The sequence below is a fragment of the Carcharodon carcharias genome, chromosome 3 (genome assembly GCF_017639515.1).
Source record: "Carcharodon carcharias isolate sCarCar2 chromosome 3, sCarCar2.pri, whole genome shotgun sequence".
NCBI lineage: Eukaryota > Metazoa > Chordata > Chondrichthyes > Lamniformes > Lamnidae > Carcharodon > Carcharodon carcharias.
In genome coordinates, this window is record NC_054469.1 from 135,392,042 (window position 1) to 135,410,148 (window position 18,107).

At 46.8% G+C, this 18,107-nt stretch overlaps 1 protein-coding gene across 1 annotated transcript in view; it reads left to right on the top strand.

The window, feature by feature from the left end:
* LOC121276335 (dynein heavy chain 11, axonemal-like) overlaps nt 1–18,107 on the top strand; it is a 564,873-nt gene that overhangs the window by 520,057 nt on the left and 26,709 nt on the right. The window contains exon 77 of the mRNA XM_041184616.1: nt 12,114–12,356. Coding sequence (XP_041040550.1) covers nt 12,114–12,356 — 243 coding nt within the window. The remainder of the gene's footprint in view (nt 1–12,113; nt 12,357–18,107) is intronic.

Here is an 18,107-nt window from a genome sequence, read left to right on the forward strand (position 1 = left end):
TTCGGTTGCATGGGAGATCCCACACAAAGCATGCTTCTCTGAAACATACATGGCATCCCGACATGCGAAGTATCCACTTCCCTCACTGTGTAACACTCACATGCCTCTGACTGCCTTCCACATAGCATCAATGTTTGAAGTGCACCAGATGGACTGCATTTTATCAATTGGGCAACATTTTCCCCCCATTGGGGGAATATGCGGGAGCAGGCACAGGTGGGTGGGCCTCCAATTGGCGCCCCCAGTCAAGGGTACGCCACCATGACATCTGCCAGGAAACACTATGCACTCTGTGCGTGTGGCGGGGGGGGGGAGGGGGGCGGAATTCCCTCAGCCGGGAGGCTAAGTGCTGCCTCACAGAGATTAGCGCCGATGTAAAACTTTCAATCAAGGTGATTTAAAAATTTCCCTGCCATGTCCCCTCATGTGACAACTGTCACATGAGTTGGGACATGTCCATAACTTTAAAAATTTAAATGCTGTCATGAAACTTTATCCCACCCGTGGATGAGGTTTCATGCTTTTTCCAAGGCGCGCCTGGGCTCCCGGCCTGCCCGCCAACCATCAATCATGTTAATGAGTTTGTTAATGACCTTAATCGGCCAAACTGAAAATCTAAATTATGCAGGGTGATGTTGAGATGCACACCCGATGTATCCCCATGGCATTTAACGCGTCAGCTCTTCGAAAAATTCAATCAAATTGGTCAGACATGACCTCCCCTTAACAAAACCATGCTTACTGTCCCTGATTAATCCCTGCCTCTCCAAGTTTATATTAAATCTGTCCCTCAGAATTGCTTCCAATAGTTTCCCCACTACTGAAGTTAGACTGACTGGCCTGTAGTTCCCTGGTTTATCCCTTCCTCCCTTCTTGAATAACAGTGCCACATTGGCTGTCCTCCAGAGCTCTGGCATCTCTCCTGTGGCCAGAGGTATTGAAAATTATTGCCAGTGCCCCTGCTATCTCCTCCCTTGCTTCACTCAACAGCCTGGGATACATTTCATCTGGGCCTGGAGATTTAGCTACTTTTAAGCCTGCCAGACCACTTAGAACCTCCTCCCTTTCTATGCTAATATCTTTAATTATATCACAGTCCTTCTGCCTAATTTCCATACCCACGTCGTCCCTCTCACTTGTGAACACCGACACAAAGTATTCATTTATAACCCTACCGGCTCCACACACAAATTACCACTATGGTCCTTAATGGGCCCCACTCTTTCCCTAGTTATCCTCTTACTCTTAATGTACTTAGAAAATAACTTTGGATTTTCCTTTATTTTATCTGCCCATATTTTTTTTATGCCCCCTTTTTGGTATCCTAATTTCTTTTTTAAGTTCCCCCCTACACATTCTATACTCCTCTAGAGCTTCCACTGTTTTGAGCCCTTGGTATCTGCCATAAGCCTCTCTTTTTCTCTTTATCCAATCCTGTGTATCCCTCGACATCTAGGGTTACCTGGATTTATTGGTCCCACCCTTTATCTTTATTGGAATATGTTGGCCCTGTACTCTCCCTATTTCCTTCTTGAATGAGTCCCACTGCTCTGACGCAGATTTACCTAAAAGTAGCTGCTCCAAGTCCACTCTGGCCAAATCATATCTGATCTTATTAAAATCGGCCTTCCCCCAGTTTAGAACTCTGATTTCTGGCCCATCCTTTTCCATAACAACTTTGAATCTAACGGAGTTATGATCATTATCTGCAAAATGCTGCCCCCTGATACCTCTACCACTTGCCTGGCTTCATTCCCTAAAATTAAGTCCAGGACCGCGCCCTCTCTCGTAGGGCCTTCTACGTACTGACTTAAAAAGCTCTCCTGGATGTATTTTAAGAATTCCGCTCCCTTTAAACCCATCACACTATGACTAACCCAGTTAATGTTTGGGAAGTTTATATCCCCCACAATTACTACCCTATCACTTTTACACTTCTCTGAAATTTGCGTACATATTTGCTCTTCTATTTCCCTCTGACTGTTTGGGGGCCCATAGTACACCCCCAGCAATGTGATTGCTCCTTTTTTGGTTTTCACTTCTGCCCATATGGTTTCATTTGAGGAGCCTTCTAAGATGTCATCCCTCCTTACTGCTCTAATTGATTCCTTGATCAATATTGCAATACCCCCTCCTCTTTTACCTCCTTCCTTGTCTCGCCTGAAGACCCCATATCCTGGAATATTGAACTGCCAATCCTGCCCCTCTCTCAGCCATGTCTCTGTGACAGCAATGACATCATACTTCCATGTGTTAATTTGTGCCCTCATCTGCCTTATTCGTCAGATTTCTTGCATTAAAATAAATACCATCCAATCTTGCCAAACTCCCTTGTGCCTTAACTGGCCTATAATTTCTATGCCTTCCAGACTCACTTACTCTCTCTTCTAATTTTGGCTGTGCATCTCCCCCTGCTGAACCTCATCTCAGGATCTCATCCCCCTGCTGAGTTAGTTTAAACCCTCCCCAACAGCACTAGTAAACCTCACCATAAGGATGTTGGTCCCATTCTGGTTCAGGTGTAACCTGTCCTATACAAGGTCTGGCCTACATGTGATTCCAGACCTGCAACAATAATCTTTCAGGTTAAACCAATTAAACCAAATCAACAAAATTGGGATAAATCAGGCACAGCCCCTAATTCAGGTCAGCTGTAAAACCAAGAACAAAGTTTAAAGGAACCTTACAAACTTTAAATCAAAATGTGATTAAAGGGGTCAACAAAACACCCCAGTCCCTGTGGTGCCCACCGAGCACGGAAGGCCTCGAGAGTGCCAGCAGACACCCCGTGCTCCCTCTCCAGGGACATCCGGCCGCGAACGTAGCCGCGGAAGAGGGATAAACAATCGGGCGGGACTCCCCCGTCGATCGCCCGCTGTCTGGACCTGTTAATGGCCAACTTGGCCAGGCCCAGGAGCAGGTTCAGGAGGAGGTCCTCCTCCTTCCCGACCCCCTTCCGCACCGGGTGCCCATAGATCAGGAGCGTGGGGCTGAAGTGCAAACAAAACATCAATAAAAGGTTTTTCAAATAACTAAAAAGGGAGTGCAGCCTACAACACCCTATATATGCATGGTCCACGGACTCCACAAGACCGCAAAAAGGGAATGTATCCTGAGAGTCCGTGAACCTATGCATTCTCCTATTATAGGGGACTGTTGCATGCAACACCCTCCAACCCAGGTCCCCGATAGAAAGGGGGAGGACACCTCCATAGAGGGCTTCCCATCGGGGGCCTCCGCCGCCGGACGGCAACAAGCCACGCCAGGGCATGTCCGGGCGGCGGACAAGGGTGAGAAAATGGAAGGTGTGCAGCAGCAGTCCGTACAAAAAGCTCCTCTTTGCCGTGCCAAAAGGCACAGAGGGCATGTCCCTGAGGCAGCTCATATTGCGGGGCACCAGCACCTGAGGGAAGGTTCGGGGCTTGGGGCCAATGTGGAATTCTGTCTGAACAGGGGAACGCTCAGACGGAAGACCACCGCGCACCTGGGCCACCTCAAGACCTAAAATTACATCGGGTCCGAGCACGACCGTTCTCAGGTCTTGGATGGCATCGGCTGCGACCTGGACACTCACAGACACGCGACGCGCCAACTCCTGCGGGAGCATCCAGCCCAGTCCTCTGCCACCCAGCACGTCCCCGATCCTGGTCACACCTGCGGCCACAGCCCTCCTCTCCGCCAACCACTGAAAAGGACGGAGGGGCGGATTCCTGAGCAGCGGCTCTCTGACGATAGCCGCTACTCCTGACGGGGGAGAGCTGCGTCGCGAGGCGACCACTTTCCAGACTTTGATCAGGTCCTGGTAAAAGACGGGTAACGCCTGCAAGGAGCCACCAAGGCACCTCTGTTCTATAAACAGGAGCTGCACGTCATAATTCAGGCCGTGCACCTGACGGAAGAAATATGTCGTCAGGGCACACCATCTAGGAGGAGGCTCAACGTAAAGGTATCGCTGCAGGGTCTGAAGGCGGAAAGTCGCCACCTGTGTGCGTAGGCACACTAGCGCCTGACCACCCTCGCTAAGCGGGAGACTCAGAACCTCGGCAGCGACCCAGTGCAATCTTTTGTCCCAGAAGAAGTCGACTAACAATTTCTGGATTCTTGTGACCAAGTCCGGGGGAGGGGTCAAAGTGACCAGTCGGTACCACAACATGGCAGCGATCAGCTGGTTTATGACCAGAACTCGACCCGGTAAGATAGCACTCGGAGCAGTCCTGTCCAGCGCTGCAGGCGAGCGGTGACTTTCGTCTCCAGTTCCTGCCAGTTCGCCAGCCAGGATTCCTCAGCAGGGCAGAGATGGACCCCCAGGTAGAGGAGGCTGGTCCTGCTCCAGCAGACCTGCAACAATGTGGTTGACGCTTAAATACCCTCTGAACAAGGGTAATTAGGGATGGGCAGTGACACCCACATCCAGTGAATAAATTTTATAAAACTGATGATGAACATTACCAGACATGCATGGGCCATCATGCTGTCGTTGGGAGATGGATTTCAGGTTGCAGTCTCCAGTGCCAAAGGCATATATGCATTTATGAAGTGAATTATTCAATATCTTAACAGCGTGCTCTAAAATTGGTGAACCCATCAGTAATATAATCCTGCACTTGTGAACACCCCTACATAGTAACCACGCAACCGCACACCCCCCAGCCATGTTGCCGCAGAGGAGGTGGAGGCAGGTTACTTAGTTCTCCTGCTTTGTGGCATTGAGGAGCATGGTGTCTGGTCTTGCCACGCCGTAGCACATTGGTGACCTGTCTGAGACTGCGTGCTCTACATTTCTGCAGGGGCAGCTGTTGTCACTGGGATATGTACTGCAGACGAGGGCTCTGGCGGATGGGGATGGGGAAGCAGTAGAAGATGATGGATCGGAGATGCTCTCAACCCTCATCTGCCTCACCAATCTTCATAACCCTGGGGTGGCTTTCAGGTGAGTTAGCTGGGGTTGGCTGCTGGGCACAGCAGTCATCAGTTCCAGCAACCACTGTGCCACCAGTGCAACTGTCCAAGGGAGGTCCTCATATATTCCATAGAGATCAACGCTCATACTCTGAATGGACTGCTGTAGGCTACTGAGTGACCTTGAACCCTTTACAAGATGTGATGCCGCTCTTACATGACTCAGAATGATACTGCATGTGTTTCTGAATGACATTGGCCATTCTCTCATGCTTGGAGTTAATGGGTTCGAGCCCCTGGGACAAGGTTAAGTTCATGCCCTCCAAGGACTCTTGCGCTCACAAATACTCTTTCCTCAGGGAACTCCACCAGTTGTCCACACAAACTGCTGTGCCCCATAAAATGCTTCCTGAGGCCCTGCTTCAATGCCTACTGGAGCACATCATTGTCACTTCCTCCAAGGGGGCTGAGCCCAGCCATATAATAGATTAGATCACTCCAGATTTGATAAACGTGCTTTCCATGCCATTCACAAACACCCAAAAATCTCCTACTGGCATGTAAATAGTAAGCGGGCAGTTAAAGACGGGATAGGGCCTATTAGGGAGAAAGAGAGTGATTTATGCATAGAACTGCAGGGCAAGGCTAGAATACTTAATGAGTACTTTGTGTTGGTATTTACTAAAAAACAGGATGTGACAAAATATCAGTGAAAGTGGAGATAGTAGAAGTAATGCAAGGGGTGAAAATTGATGGGCAGGATGTACTGGAAAGGCTGGCCATGCTTAGAGTGAATAATTCGCCTGGCTCTGATGGCTTACATCCCAAGTTGCTAAAGAAAATAGGAATGGAGATGTGGGAGGACTTGCCATAATCTTTCAATCCTCCCTAGATATGGGGAGGTGCCAGAGGATGGAGAATGATAAATGTGACAGCCTTATTCGAGAAAGGGTGCAAAGACAATCCTGTTACTACAGGCCACTAGTTTAAGATCAGTGGTGAGTAAAGTTTTAGAAACAAAATCAAGGGATAAAATTGACAGGCACTTGGAGAAGTTTGAGTTAATTAAGGAGAGCCAGCACGGATTTATAAAAAGCAAATTGTGCTTGACTAATTTAACTGAATTTTTTGATGAAGTAACAGAGAAGGTTAATGATGGATGTTGTCTATATGAAATTTAAGATATAATTTGATAAAGTACCAGATAAAAGGCACAAAATTGAGTCTCTTGGAATAGGAGCGTCAGTGTCAGCTTGGATTAAAAAATGGCTTAAGGACAGAAATCAGTGAATGTGGTAAACCATTATTTTTCAGACTAAAGGATGGTAGATAGTGGTGTTCCCAAAGGTTCAGTGCTCGGACCACTGTGTTCCTTGGAGATTTTTATATATAATATATATATTACTCAGATTTTGGAATGCAGGGTAATATTTCAAAATTTGACAATGATACCAAACTTGGAGATGTGGCAGTGAGGATGATAATTGACTGCAACAGGACATATGTAAACTAGCAGAATGGGCCTTCAAGTGGCAGATGGAATTTAATACAGAAAAGTGTGAAGTAATGTATTTTAGCAGAAGAAATAGGGAGAGGTAATATAGACTAAATGGCACAGTTCTAAAGAGTATAAAGGGAGAGAGGGGTCTGGGAGTCATGTTCAATGATCTTTGAAAGTGACAGTACATATTTACAGAGTAGTTAGCAAAGCATATGGAATCTTGGACTTCATAAATTAAGGTATTGAGTACAAAAGCAGGGAAGTTATGTTGAACATTTATGAAGATCTGGTTAGGCTGCAACTGGAGTATTGCATCCAGTTCTTTTCACCACAGCCTAAGGTCCTTGAGAGGGTTTACCAGAATGGCTCCAGCGATGAGGGAATTTAACTATAAGGTTAGGTTGGAGAAGCTGATGTTCGCTCTGGAGCAAAGGAGATTGAGGGGAGATTTGATAGAGATGTACAAGATTATGACAGGTTTACATAAGATAGACAGAGAAAGCTGTTCCCATTTGCTGATGGTACAAGGCTAGGGGATACAGATTTAAGGTTTTGGGCAAAAGATAAAGGGAAGAATTTTTTTATGCAGCAAATAGCAATGAACTAGAACTTGATGACTATGAGGATGACAGAAGTGGAAAAGTGAAAGATTTTGAACGGAAATTGTATGGTCACTTGAGAAAAATAAACTTGCAGGGCTACAGGGATAGAGTGGGGGAATGTGGTTGATTGAATTACTCTACAGAGAAGCGGCATGGGACTCAATGAGCCAAATGGCATCTGTGCCGTTATTACTCTTTAGGCTGGATTTTACCAGTTCTCTGGGGATGGCCTGGTATGTGGAAGGCGGCAGTAAAATGGCGAGAAAAAGTGGGGGTGGCATGCCATCATCTTCGCCCACCCCTCACCATACCATCTTGCCAGTGTCAGGACAGGTGGCAGACAGCCCTCCCACCCAAAGGCCAGTTGAGCCACTTATGGGTGATTAAGGATCTCCTCTCTCCTGGCATTTTACCAGTGGCAGGTAAGCCCCAGCGGCCTCCCAGCTGGCTCTGGGGTAGGAGAACATCTAATTCAAGCATTCATTCACCAAAAGATCAGTCCCTTAGTAGCTAAAGCTGCCCCTGCAGCGCGCCTGGCCTCAAAACCCCACCCCTTGCTGAGCCTGCCTGACTGACCACTATGCCCCGGACCCCACCTACCTGGCTGTGAGAGTACACAACCATTGCTGCACCCTCCTCCTCCAGGTTCAGTCCCAACATTGGCCACCGAGGGCTGGCAGCTGTTGGGGGTGGCTGGCCATTCTTATTCGGTACGGCTGTCCTAGCACTGGGAAGAGGCAGCTCCAGGTCACGCTGACCACACAAGTTGGGTTGATTGACCCCCACCACCAATGTCCCCCACCCCACCCCCAGCTTTTTGAGCCTTAGGTGAGATCTCCACCACCACTACTATATTTAGTTCTGTGTCTCTATTGAAAGTAATGACCCCAGAATGGATTGCTATGAAAGTCCACTGATTGCTTTTTTGCAGGCAAAGCATTTTCCATTTATCAGCAGCTGCTGTCTTCTGTTCTTATGGAAGTTCTTAATCCAATTCGTTAACTATTCCTTGAACTTTACATTTCATTACTGGAGCTGTGTTAAACACCTTAAAAATCCAACTGTATCTAACCAGTCTATTAGCTTAATTATTCCCTCAAGAATTCCAAACGGTTTATAAGAAATTATGCTTTTATTTTCAAAACCATGATGACACTTCCAAACAATACACTGAAATAAGCTGAGATAAAATCCAGAAAGATAAAGATGAAAAGAAAAGAATACATTTATGCCACTTTTGTACTGGAACGGGGGTGCAGCAATAACTGTTTATTAGAGTTGTAAAAGTAGGGAGCTGTGTTTTTATAGCTTATCCACATCACCCTGGGAAAACAGAGCTCAAACTGACAATGCTGTTTAAATGTTAATTTATAGCATTGCACAGAATGCCTTCAAGCAATTTTCCACTATGGATGTTAGGTTAACTAGCTTATAAATAGTAGGTTTGCGCCCTTTTCTATCTTTAAATATTGGAGCTTTATTTGCCCACCTCCAGTGTACAAGTACTTTTCCACAATCTATAAAGCCTCGAAAAATATCAAGTAAAAGAGCATTGATCATTTATTCATTTAATTCCTTAATGATTTTAAGAAATATCCTATTTTTCCTGGAGTTTTATTGTTACTTAATTCTTATGGTTTCTATGTACCACATTCTTAAATATCAAGTATCAGAAATTTTCATGATGCATGATTCAAAAAAAAAATTTCCTACATGCTGTCACTGCACTGATAGTCCTAACCAACACTTTTTCATTTTTTTTTCTTTCATTCTCCATGGACTAATCTGTAGCAGAGGAAAAGGGGGTTTGATAATCCAGCAGAAGTATGGCAAAGGACTGCATCTTAGGCTGCCTGCCAAATATCCTGGGTCCTGACCTTGTCCTGGAGTTCATTTTAGCCTAATGTGGGAGAAGGGGCGAGGACCTCTGTCTGCCCCAAACAAGATCATTGACACAGGAGGGTCAGGGATGGGTAATCCCTGCGCCAGGTGTTTCTGTATTGTTAACTCCTCAGAGGAGTGTAAGTACATGATGCTATGTAGCAGCAACCAGAAGGCCGCAGCTGCAGATAATGCTCCATTTTCCTTCCCTGTTTTATGGTGCTTTGTTCTGTCAGGAAGCCAGACAATGCTGCAGGAGGCCCAAAATGTTCTAAAACACTTAAGAACAGGAGCAGATGGCCTGTCCAGTGCCAGGGCAAAGAGGCCCCCAAGAAAATCAGCCCTATCATTTTTAAGAGCCCTTTCTCTTTTGCTGTTAATGCTGGGATTATCCTAATCCTAAATTAGAATTTTCTTGCTTTCTGCCATATCTGAGACAGAGAAAGAAATTCGTATTAGTTACAGCAAATCCTTGAATTTAGCCTGCTGAGAAGAAATCAGGAAAAATAGAAAGGTATCCTGACTCCCCAAAGCCCGTCCACAAGGCACAAGTTAAGAGTATGATCTTATACTCTCCACTTGCCTGGATGAATGAAGCTCCAGCAACATTCAGGAAGCTCAACACCATTCAGGGCAAAGCAGCCTGCTTGATTGGCACTACATCCACTATTTTAAACATTAATTGCCTCCTGGCAGTAGTGTGAAACATCTACAAGATGCACTGCAGCACCTTACCAACCATCAACTGCACCTTCTAAATCCACGACCTCTATAGATAGCCTAGAAGCACCAAGGCAGCAGATGCATGGGAACACCACTGCCTGCAAGGTCCCTTCCAAACCACACACCATCCTGACTTGGAGTTATATTGCTGTTCCTTCACCATTGCTGGGTCAAAAGCCTGGAACTCCCTTCCCAACAGCACTGTGGGTGTACCTACAAATCTTGGACTCCAGCGGTTCAAGAAGGTGGCTCACCACCACCTTCTCAAGGGAAGTTTGGGATGGGCAATAACTGTGGCCTAGCATTCCACGAAAAAATACATTTTAAAAAAATTGTGCCACTTTTGCATTGCACTAAGGGGTGCAGCATCCACTGAATAGTACAGCTGGACTCGTGGAAGCTACATTTTCACAAGATGGTCCAAATCAGCCTGACGTTGAGGAAAGTTGGACTTAAATTGCTGTTGCAATTTTTAATGAAGGAGAGAAGTTAATGCGGTGATCAGTTCCTTTCAGTCACTGAAATATAAATGATAAAAGCAAAATACTGCAGATATTGGAAATCTGAAATAAAAAGAAAATGCTGAAAAAACTCAGTAGGTCTGACAGCATCTATGGAGAGAGAAACAGAGTTAGCGTTTCGAGTGCGTATGACTCTTCTTTAGAGCTCTGAAGAAGATTCATGCGGACTTGAAACGTTAACTCTGTTTCTCTCTCCACAGATTCTGTCAGACCTACTGAGTTTTTCCAACATTTTCTGCTTTTATTACAGCAATATGAATGGCTAGCTGATCTCTGTGTGGGCAGCAGAAGGAACAATCCAGTACCATTTCATTTCCACTTCAGTATCCCTTAATCAGAAAGGAGAAAATTTTCTAACTGCTCAGTAAAGCAGTGTGTGTGCGCGCATTTGTGTGTAGAAATTAGATAAGGGTAGAATTGAGTTCAGCTATGATACCCCTTGCAATAATAGATCCTGCCAACACTCACTATCTAGCTTGTAGGTGAAGAATTGTTATTTGGATGAGGTACCAGAATGTGCTCTCTGACAGTGAATTGATCATCCAGTTAGGAGAGGAAGACAGCAAAGGAGAACCTAAAAATGGGCTAAAGTGTCAAGGTAGCGCAGTGAATGCACAGTGGGACAATCCTAACCCAAAGCAGTACTTGCAGAGAATTAGAAAGAAAATCAGACTATTTCTCCCTGTGAGCGTGGAAGTAATTGACCATGGACTAAACCATTGGGTGGAATTTTACAGCCCCGTCGCAGCTGGGACGGGGCCATAACATGCAGCGGCATAAAATTCTGCCTATTGTCTTCACTTTGGACATTTGTTCTGACAAGGCTTTGCATCTTTGTACTTCAACCAATGACCATTCCTGGTGGTCTGAGACCACCACTTCCAGATGGCATCAACAACAGCGCCACACAAGTAGCCAATTTTAGACATAAGCTAATAATGCAATTATACTGATCAGGGCCAAAAAGAAAAATGCACAAAAGCCAGAAATGCTGTATAAAGGAGTGTAAAATACAAAATCAGATTCCTCATTTGAGTTATGCATTTCCCAGGCTCCGCTATGCTATGCAATATGGAGAAGCTCAAACTGGGTCCGTAGATGGATTCAAGGCACTATATACAATAAGCAAGAGTCTCTTATTTTAGTCTGATATGTCCCTGATTAGCTGGTTAAGAAATATGAATCGGAAAAAGGTTTATGGGTGTTAAACCTGTCCCATCACTGATTTTGTACAGTTCAAAATGTTTATTTTGTAGCATGAATGTACCTTAGACATTCCTCTGCATCTTACTGTATCATATGGAGATGTATTACAGTCCTGTTATTTTTTAAAATTATATTGTAGTAATTTCAATTAAACATAATGATTCATAAATATTTCTAAACATCACATTTATCTTGTTCACTCTCTTATTGCTTAAAATATGTTGTTTGTTAAAGTCTAAATTAATTGGGTACTATGCACCAAGACAATTTAACTTGATTATAGCTCAAAACTTTTCATCTTGCACTCATTAGGACAGTTTACAAAAATGCCAGTAGTAAAGGGAACAGCAGTTTATACTGCATGAGAAGTGAGTGCTGATTGGTTGGCAAGTGGACTCTGGTGGAGGCATTGCCATGGAGAATGCACCAGAGAACTGCTTTTTGTTCAAATTCAAACCATGCTTCTACCAATCCAAGTCCACATGCTAACCAATCAGCACTCCCTTCTCATGCAGTACGAATTGTTGTTCCCTTTATTGTTGGTATTCCTGCGAACTGTCCTGATGAGCGCAAGTCAAAAAGCTTTGACAGCATGTCTCTTTTTTCAGCAATACTCAAGTTCTTAACTATACCAAATGACTAGAATTTAGCTCCTTAATATTTATCCATTTTAAGCACTGTGATTTCCATTATTGTAATAAAATCTTGAAATTATTGTGCAGTATTCTTATTATTTATCAAAGTATGCTTTCTGAATGCAAACCTTTTGTTGTAATTTAGCTTGAAGGAGAGCTTACACTGACACCAGGTTTTATTGCTCCTCCCAACTTGGATTATATTGGGTACCATAAGTACATTGATGAAATGCTTCCTCCAGAAAGCCCAGTGCTGTATGGCCTGCACTCCAATGCTGAAATAGAGTTTCTCACAGTAATGTCAGATAATCTCTTTCGAACATTAGTGGAGATGCAGCCGAGAGATTCATCTATTGGAGAAGGATCTGCACAGACTACAGAGGAAAAGGTCAGGATAATGAATCTTTCTTAATATCTTACAAAGTTAATGTACAAAAATTGCAATATGTCAGAGTTGTTTTAACTTATCTTTTTCTTATTGTATATATAAAAATGAACAGAACAAGAAAATACCAAAGTAGGCTCAACTATGATGGTCTGGGGGGGAGGGTATGGAAACTTACATATGCTCTGTGTCCTTATGCTCTAGCTCTGCAGTTGATCAGCATTCATTCAGGGCAAATACTGGAAGCGAGCAGCAAGATACCACAAATTCTGTCATTCTGGAAGTTGAATTCAGTTGTCAGACAACACCCTTTCAAATTAGAAACAAAATGTTAGTGGTGCACAGCAATTCAATCAGCATCTTAAAGAGAGAATAACTCTTGCATTTATGTTGCACCTTTAACACAACATCCCAAGGCATTTCACAGGGACTTTATCAAACAAAATTTGAGAAAGAGTCAAATCGGGAGATAGTAGGACAGATGACCAAAAGCTTGTTCAAAATGGAGAAGAGAGGCAGAGATTTATGAAGGGAATTCCAGAGCTTAGGGACAAGGCAGCCGAAGGCATGGCTGCCAGTGGTAGAACAATTACAATTGGGAATAAACAAGAGGCCAAATGAAAGAAACACAGATATTTTGGGAGGTTTTTAGGGCTGCAGGAGGGTAAAGTAGGGGGAGGGGCAAGGCCATGGAGGGATTTGAAAACAAGAATGAGCATTTTAAAATTGAGGTGTTGCAAAATAGGGAGCCATGTAATCGGCAAGCTTAGGCCTGATATGTGGGTGAGACCTGTTGTGAGTTAGGATATGGGCAGCAGAGTTTTGGATGAGCTCAAATTAATGGAGGGCGGAAGAAGGGAGGCCAGCTATAACAGCATTAGAATTGTTAATTCTAGTAGCAAAGATGCATGAATGATGGTTTCAGCAGCAGAAAAGCTAAGGCAGGGGCAGAGTCAGGTGACATCACAGAGGTAACAGGAAGTAGACAGTCTTCTTCGGAGTTCCGAAGAGGTCATATTGAAATTGACTTGAAATGTTAACTCTGTTTCTCTCTCCACAGATGCTGCCAGATCTGCTGAGTTTACCAGCATTTTCTGTTTTTATTTAAGTAGGCAGGGTTGATAATGAAGCAGATGTGTGGTTGGAGTTTCTTAGATTATGCTCCCTGCTGCTTGAAACACTTGATCCAAATCATTTATATACAGTTGATTAGGTACTTTACAGCCTTTTAGACTCAACATTGAGTTCAACAACTTCAGACAATGAACTCTGTCCTCCATTTTGATTTTTTTGCCCCGAGTGCCAGTCTATATCTTGTTCTCATGTTATGCTTTCAGACAGTGCTGATCTTTATACTGCTATTAACACTTACTCTGGACCAAAGCTTTAGACTTTAATACTATCATTACCATTCCCTTTGTCTTGTGTTCCTTACATCTTTGTCTTTTAATCTATCCTGCCTTCTTGCCTATCCCTAACCTACTGTTTTGCTGTAACAATTGTAATGCTGTACCTCCCTTCTTCCACCCCCTTTTTCAACAGTATGAGACCCATCACATTTATACCTCTCTCCAGTTCCAAAGAAGAGTCATATTGGACTCGAAACATGAACTCTGTTTCTCTCTCCACAGAAGCTGTCAGACCTGCTGAGTATTTCCAGCATTTCTGGGTAGAATTTTGCCCTTGACGGGCGGGCGGGCCCGACCAACTCAGCAGCGGGCGGGCAAACGATGGTCGCCGCCGAAACAGGCCGTGCCGCTATTTTCCATGGGCGGGCCAATTAAGGCCCACCCAGCAGGTTAGCGACTCCTGTGGAAAACAGGAAAATAGTTGCGGGGGTGGGCATGTTTAGACTGCCAGTTCCAATGGGGAACCGACAGCCTGTACAAAGAGTGGCCAGGCAGCCTGCTTGAGGCAGTGCACCATGGCCACTCGGGGAGAGAGAGAGGCAGCTGTCACATGAGCAGGAGCAGGAGGAGGGGGGCAGGCTGCAGGAGAGGCCAGTGGGGGGCCACTGTGCCCCTCGCTTCTCCGATGCCTGCCTTGCTGTCCTCCTCCAAGAGGTTTCCAGCTGTCGGGATATATTGTACCCGGATGATGGGAGGAGGATGGCCCCCCATGTCACCAGGCAGGCATGGGAGGAGGTTGGTGACGCTGTCAGCGCCCATGATGATGTGCGGTGCACAGGCACCCAGTGCTGCAAGAGATTCAATGATTTTTTTGCGCTCTGGAAGGGTGAGTACCATGTCGGCCTTGGCCATTTTACCCAGAAGGTAGCCTTAGCCTTTGAAACCCCCATCCCCAACATCTTGCTGTCGTTAATGCATTGGGTATTTGACGCACGCTGGGTGGGCAAATAGATAGTGACCATGCTTACATCAGCCTTTGTGGTTGAGGAGAAGATGGGTTCTCCCCACAGCATATGTTGGTGTTTGTTGCATTTGAGTAGTCTGGGGGCAACCTGCAGGGGAGGCCGCTAGACACATACTCAGACACATGAGATGGTGGAAGGGGAGCCTCAAGGTGTCATGGCCTAGTGCCATCTGCTGGCCTCGGCGCCACACCTAGTTGTGCCTCCTTGCCATGGGCGCTAGGACCCGTGCGTTATTCAAAATGATGGACGCCGAATGTGTCCAAGGTGGCCATTGGGGGAGGGGGTTGGGAGCAGCTGTACTATCTTCTGGGGACTGATCACCAGTAGTGTGGACAGGAGCCGCTGGAGGCCTCAGATGGGCCACTGTGGTTGGGGTGCGGCATGTGTGTGCAGTGTACATGAGCCATCAGCCCCAATAAATGCTCTTATCTGTTCTGCAGGCAAAAACTGAACACAATGAGCGGGAGCGTCAGCGGACTGGTGGTGGGCACGCCGTGCTCCAGCACCTCACAACATTTGAGGAGCAGGCCATGGAGCTGGGGAGGAGGCAGGCAGCCAGGGCGGCAGGTGGCGGCGAGGCTGGGGTCCAGTGGCCAGGTATTTGAGGCCACGGTCCCATCCAATCTGTCTGCTCATCATCCAAACCACTGATGGTTGCTGCAATCGTTAATGCTACAACACTGCTCATTCAGAGACTGAGACATTCTGACGTGTGGGTCATACACAAAGGTCCCTCGTCCCCTTGAGGATTCACATCTCCACCACCTTCCAAAATCACCTCATCCCATTTGTGACCATTATCCTCATGGCCTAACATTCCAGGGCATCACTGCTGCACAGCCAAAGACTTATTGCATCTTAGGGGGTTTGGGACCTCCACCACCCTGACAGCCAGTGTGTCCCACATTACTCTGTCCAAAAGGTCCTCGGCATCTCAGCTGTCAACCTCATGGCACTCAACTTAAATAAATGCCACCACGTTACTCATCCCTGTGCCAAGGGGAAATGTTGCCTTCTGCCCACCCGGTATATGCCGCTCCTCACGGTATGAAGGTCAATAACGTGACCTGTCAATATCCTGTGATCCACAGCAAATGTCGCAAGTGTTTATGATGTTTCCTCATCACTCCAACTCTCCAGGCCAGCATGCATCCAGGTCAGGCACCTCTGCACTCTCCCCACTCCAATGGTACATAACGTGTCATATGGCATTCCTGAGGCCATCTGGCCAGCCTGTCTGTATGCGTGTCTAATGTTTGGGCCTCCTCTTGACTCTTTTTCACCCCACCAATGTTCAACTCCTTAGGGTCTTGAAGGGTGAGCGACTTATGAGGCTGGGGGTAAAGGGCTGAAAGGTTTAACTGACTGCACGCTAACTGGTGCACTGTCCTTGTTGTTAATTTCAGCATCACCACCGCATGGCCGTGCCCAAAGACACCGCAGCACCCCCTCCACACCTGAGGCCCTACGTGTGCAACATGTGGCACATCATTTCAGCCAGCCAGGCACCAGCACAGACACAAACACCTCGGTGGGAAATTTACCGTCGGCTGGTGTCCCAGGTCACAGTGGAGAAGGCACTTCACAATCGCAGGAGGAGGTGGCAGGGACAGAGAGTGCCGATGGCTCCAGCAGCCGGAGGGCTGCAGGGGGCCAGGCACATGCTGAGTCCAGCACTGATGATGTGCCTCCGGAGTTGTCACCAATGCAGCAGCTGCAGGACAAGCGGCAGGAATCATGTTTGCATCTGGCAGGGTTGCATGAGGGTGTGCTTCAGTTGGTCTCTGCGATGGAGGAATCCAGGCAGAATGCATGTGAAGGCATGACCCTCAGGGCAGAGCTTCAGGTTTCCTCCACTGAGAGATTGGCGACTCTCATAGAGAGGGGGCTTCAATCGAATGGAACATTTCATGATTGGGTTACGTTCTGACCTGCAAGCCCTCACAGCAGTACTGGCCACGGGTGGTCATTCCCAATGTGGGAGATGTTGTGGGCACCAAGTGTCGGCGCTCTGTGCCCATCCATCTGCAGTGAGCAGGGAGGTCCAATGGGACCTCACGTTGGCACTCCGGATGAGGGCAGCAGCTCCTCCGCCCCTCTGCCAGTCAACGTTTCTTCCGTTGAGGCTGCGTCAACTGGGGAGGTGCCAGTTCAGGAGCTGGCCACTCCCTCCCAGGCGAGGCCATCACAGGTTCCACAGGCCAGAGGATGCCCGCCACGGTCATCTAGGCCAATAGGACAGCAGAGTCAGCAGGCTGTCTCACAAGCCACTCCGAGCGATGGGGCGGCACCTAGACGTAGCACCCAAAAATGTAAGCATAAGGCACGTTAGGCACTCAACGGGTATGTCACTGGTGATTTTGTGTTAGCCCTAGAATAGGGAAAAATATACTTATGTTTGCAATAGAGATGTTTCGGTGATATGTTGGACTTAATAAAGTCCACTTTTCTGACCATGGCTGAGGGTGTCCCCTTTGTGCTGCATTTGTCTGTTTCACAGACATATGTGTGTTTGAGTGGACATTGATGTTTCTGTACTAAACCCTTAGTTGCAGCTGATGAGGTGGAAGATGTAGCACCTAAAGGCCACGTGTGGAAGCGCCAGGCAATGCTGATCCTGCTGATCAATGTGTATGGAGCTAGCTGAAGGTTCGTTGGATTATACTGTCCCGGGTATCCCTGCCTCCTTGTTGTAATAACAGGTCGGCGTGCTGCCCCTCATCATCGCACTGTGATTCCTCATCCTCTGAGCCACTGCTGGATTCATCATGTGCAACCTCACCCAGGGCGTCAAGGTCTTCATCGTCAACTGCATCCCCCCCTTTCCAGCGTAAGACTGTGCAGAGTGCAGCATGCTACCACTATCACAGAGATGTGATCTGGAGGGTACTGGAGTGCGCCCCCTGAGCAGTCCAGACAACAGAAGCACATCTTGAGAAGACCGATGGCTCTCTCCACCACAGCTCTTGTGGTGCCTTGGCTCCTATTGTACCGCTGCTCAGCTTCTGTTCTTGGATGGCAGAGAGGCGTCATGAGCCACCTTCTGAGGGGATAGCCCTTGTCACCCAGCAGCCACCCATCCAGCCGAGCTGGAGCACTGAAGAGCCCCGGCACCTGGGAGTGTCTGAGGATGTAGGCGTCGTGGGAGCTGCCTGGGTACCTTGCACAGACTTGTAGAATCTGCATCCTGTGATCACACACTATCTGCGTGTTCATGGAGTGGAAGCCCTTCCTGTTGACGAAGGCACTGGGCTCACCTGCTGGTGCTTTGATGGCCACATGTGTGCAGCCTATAGCACCCTGGATGCGGGGGAAGCCAGCAATGGCTGCGAAGCCTCTGACTCGCTGTGCCTGACTTGCCTGGTCGCAGCGGAAGTGGA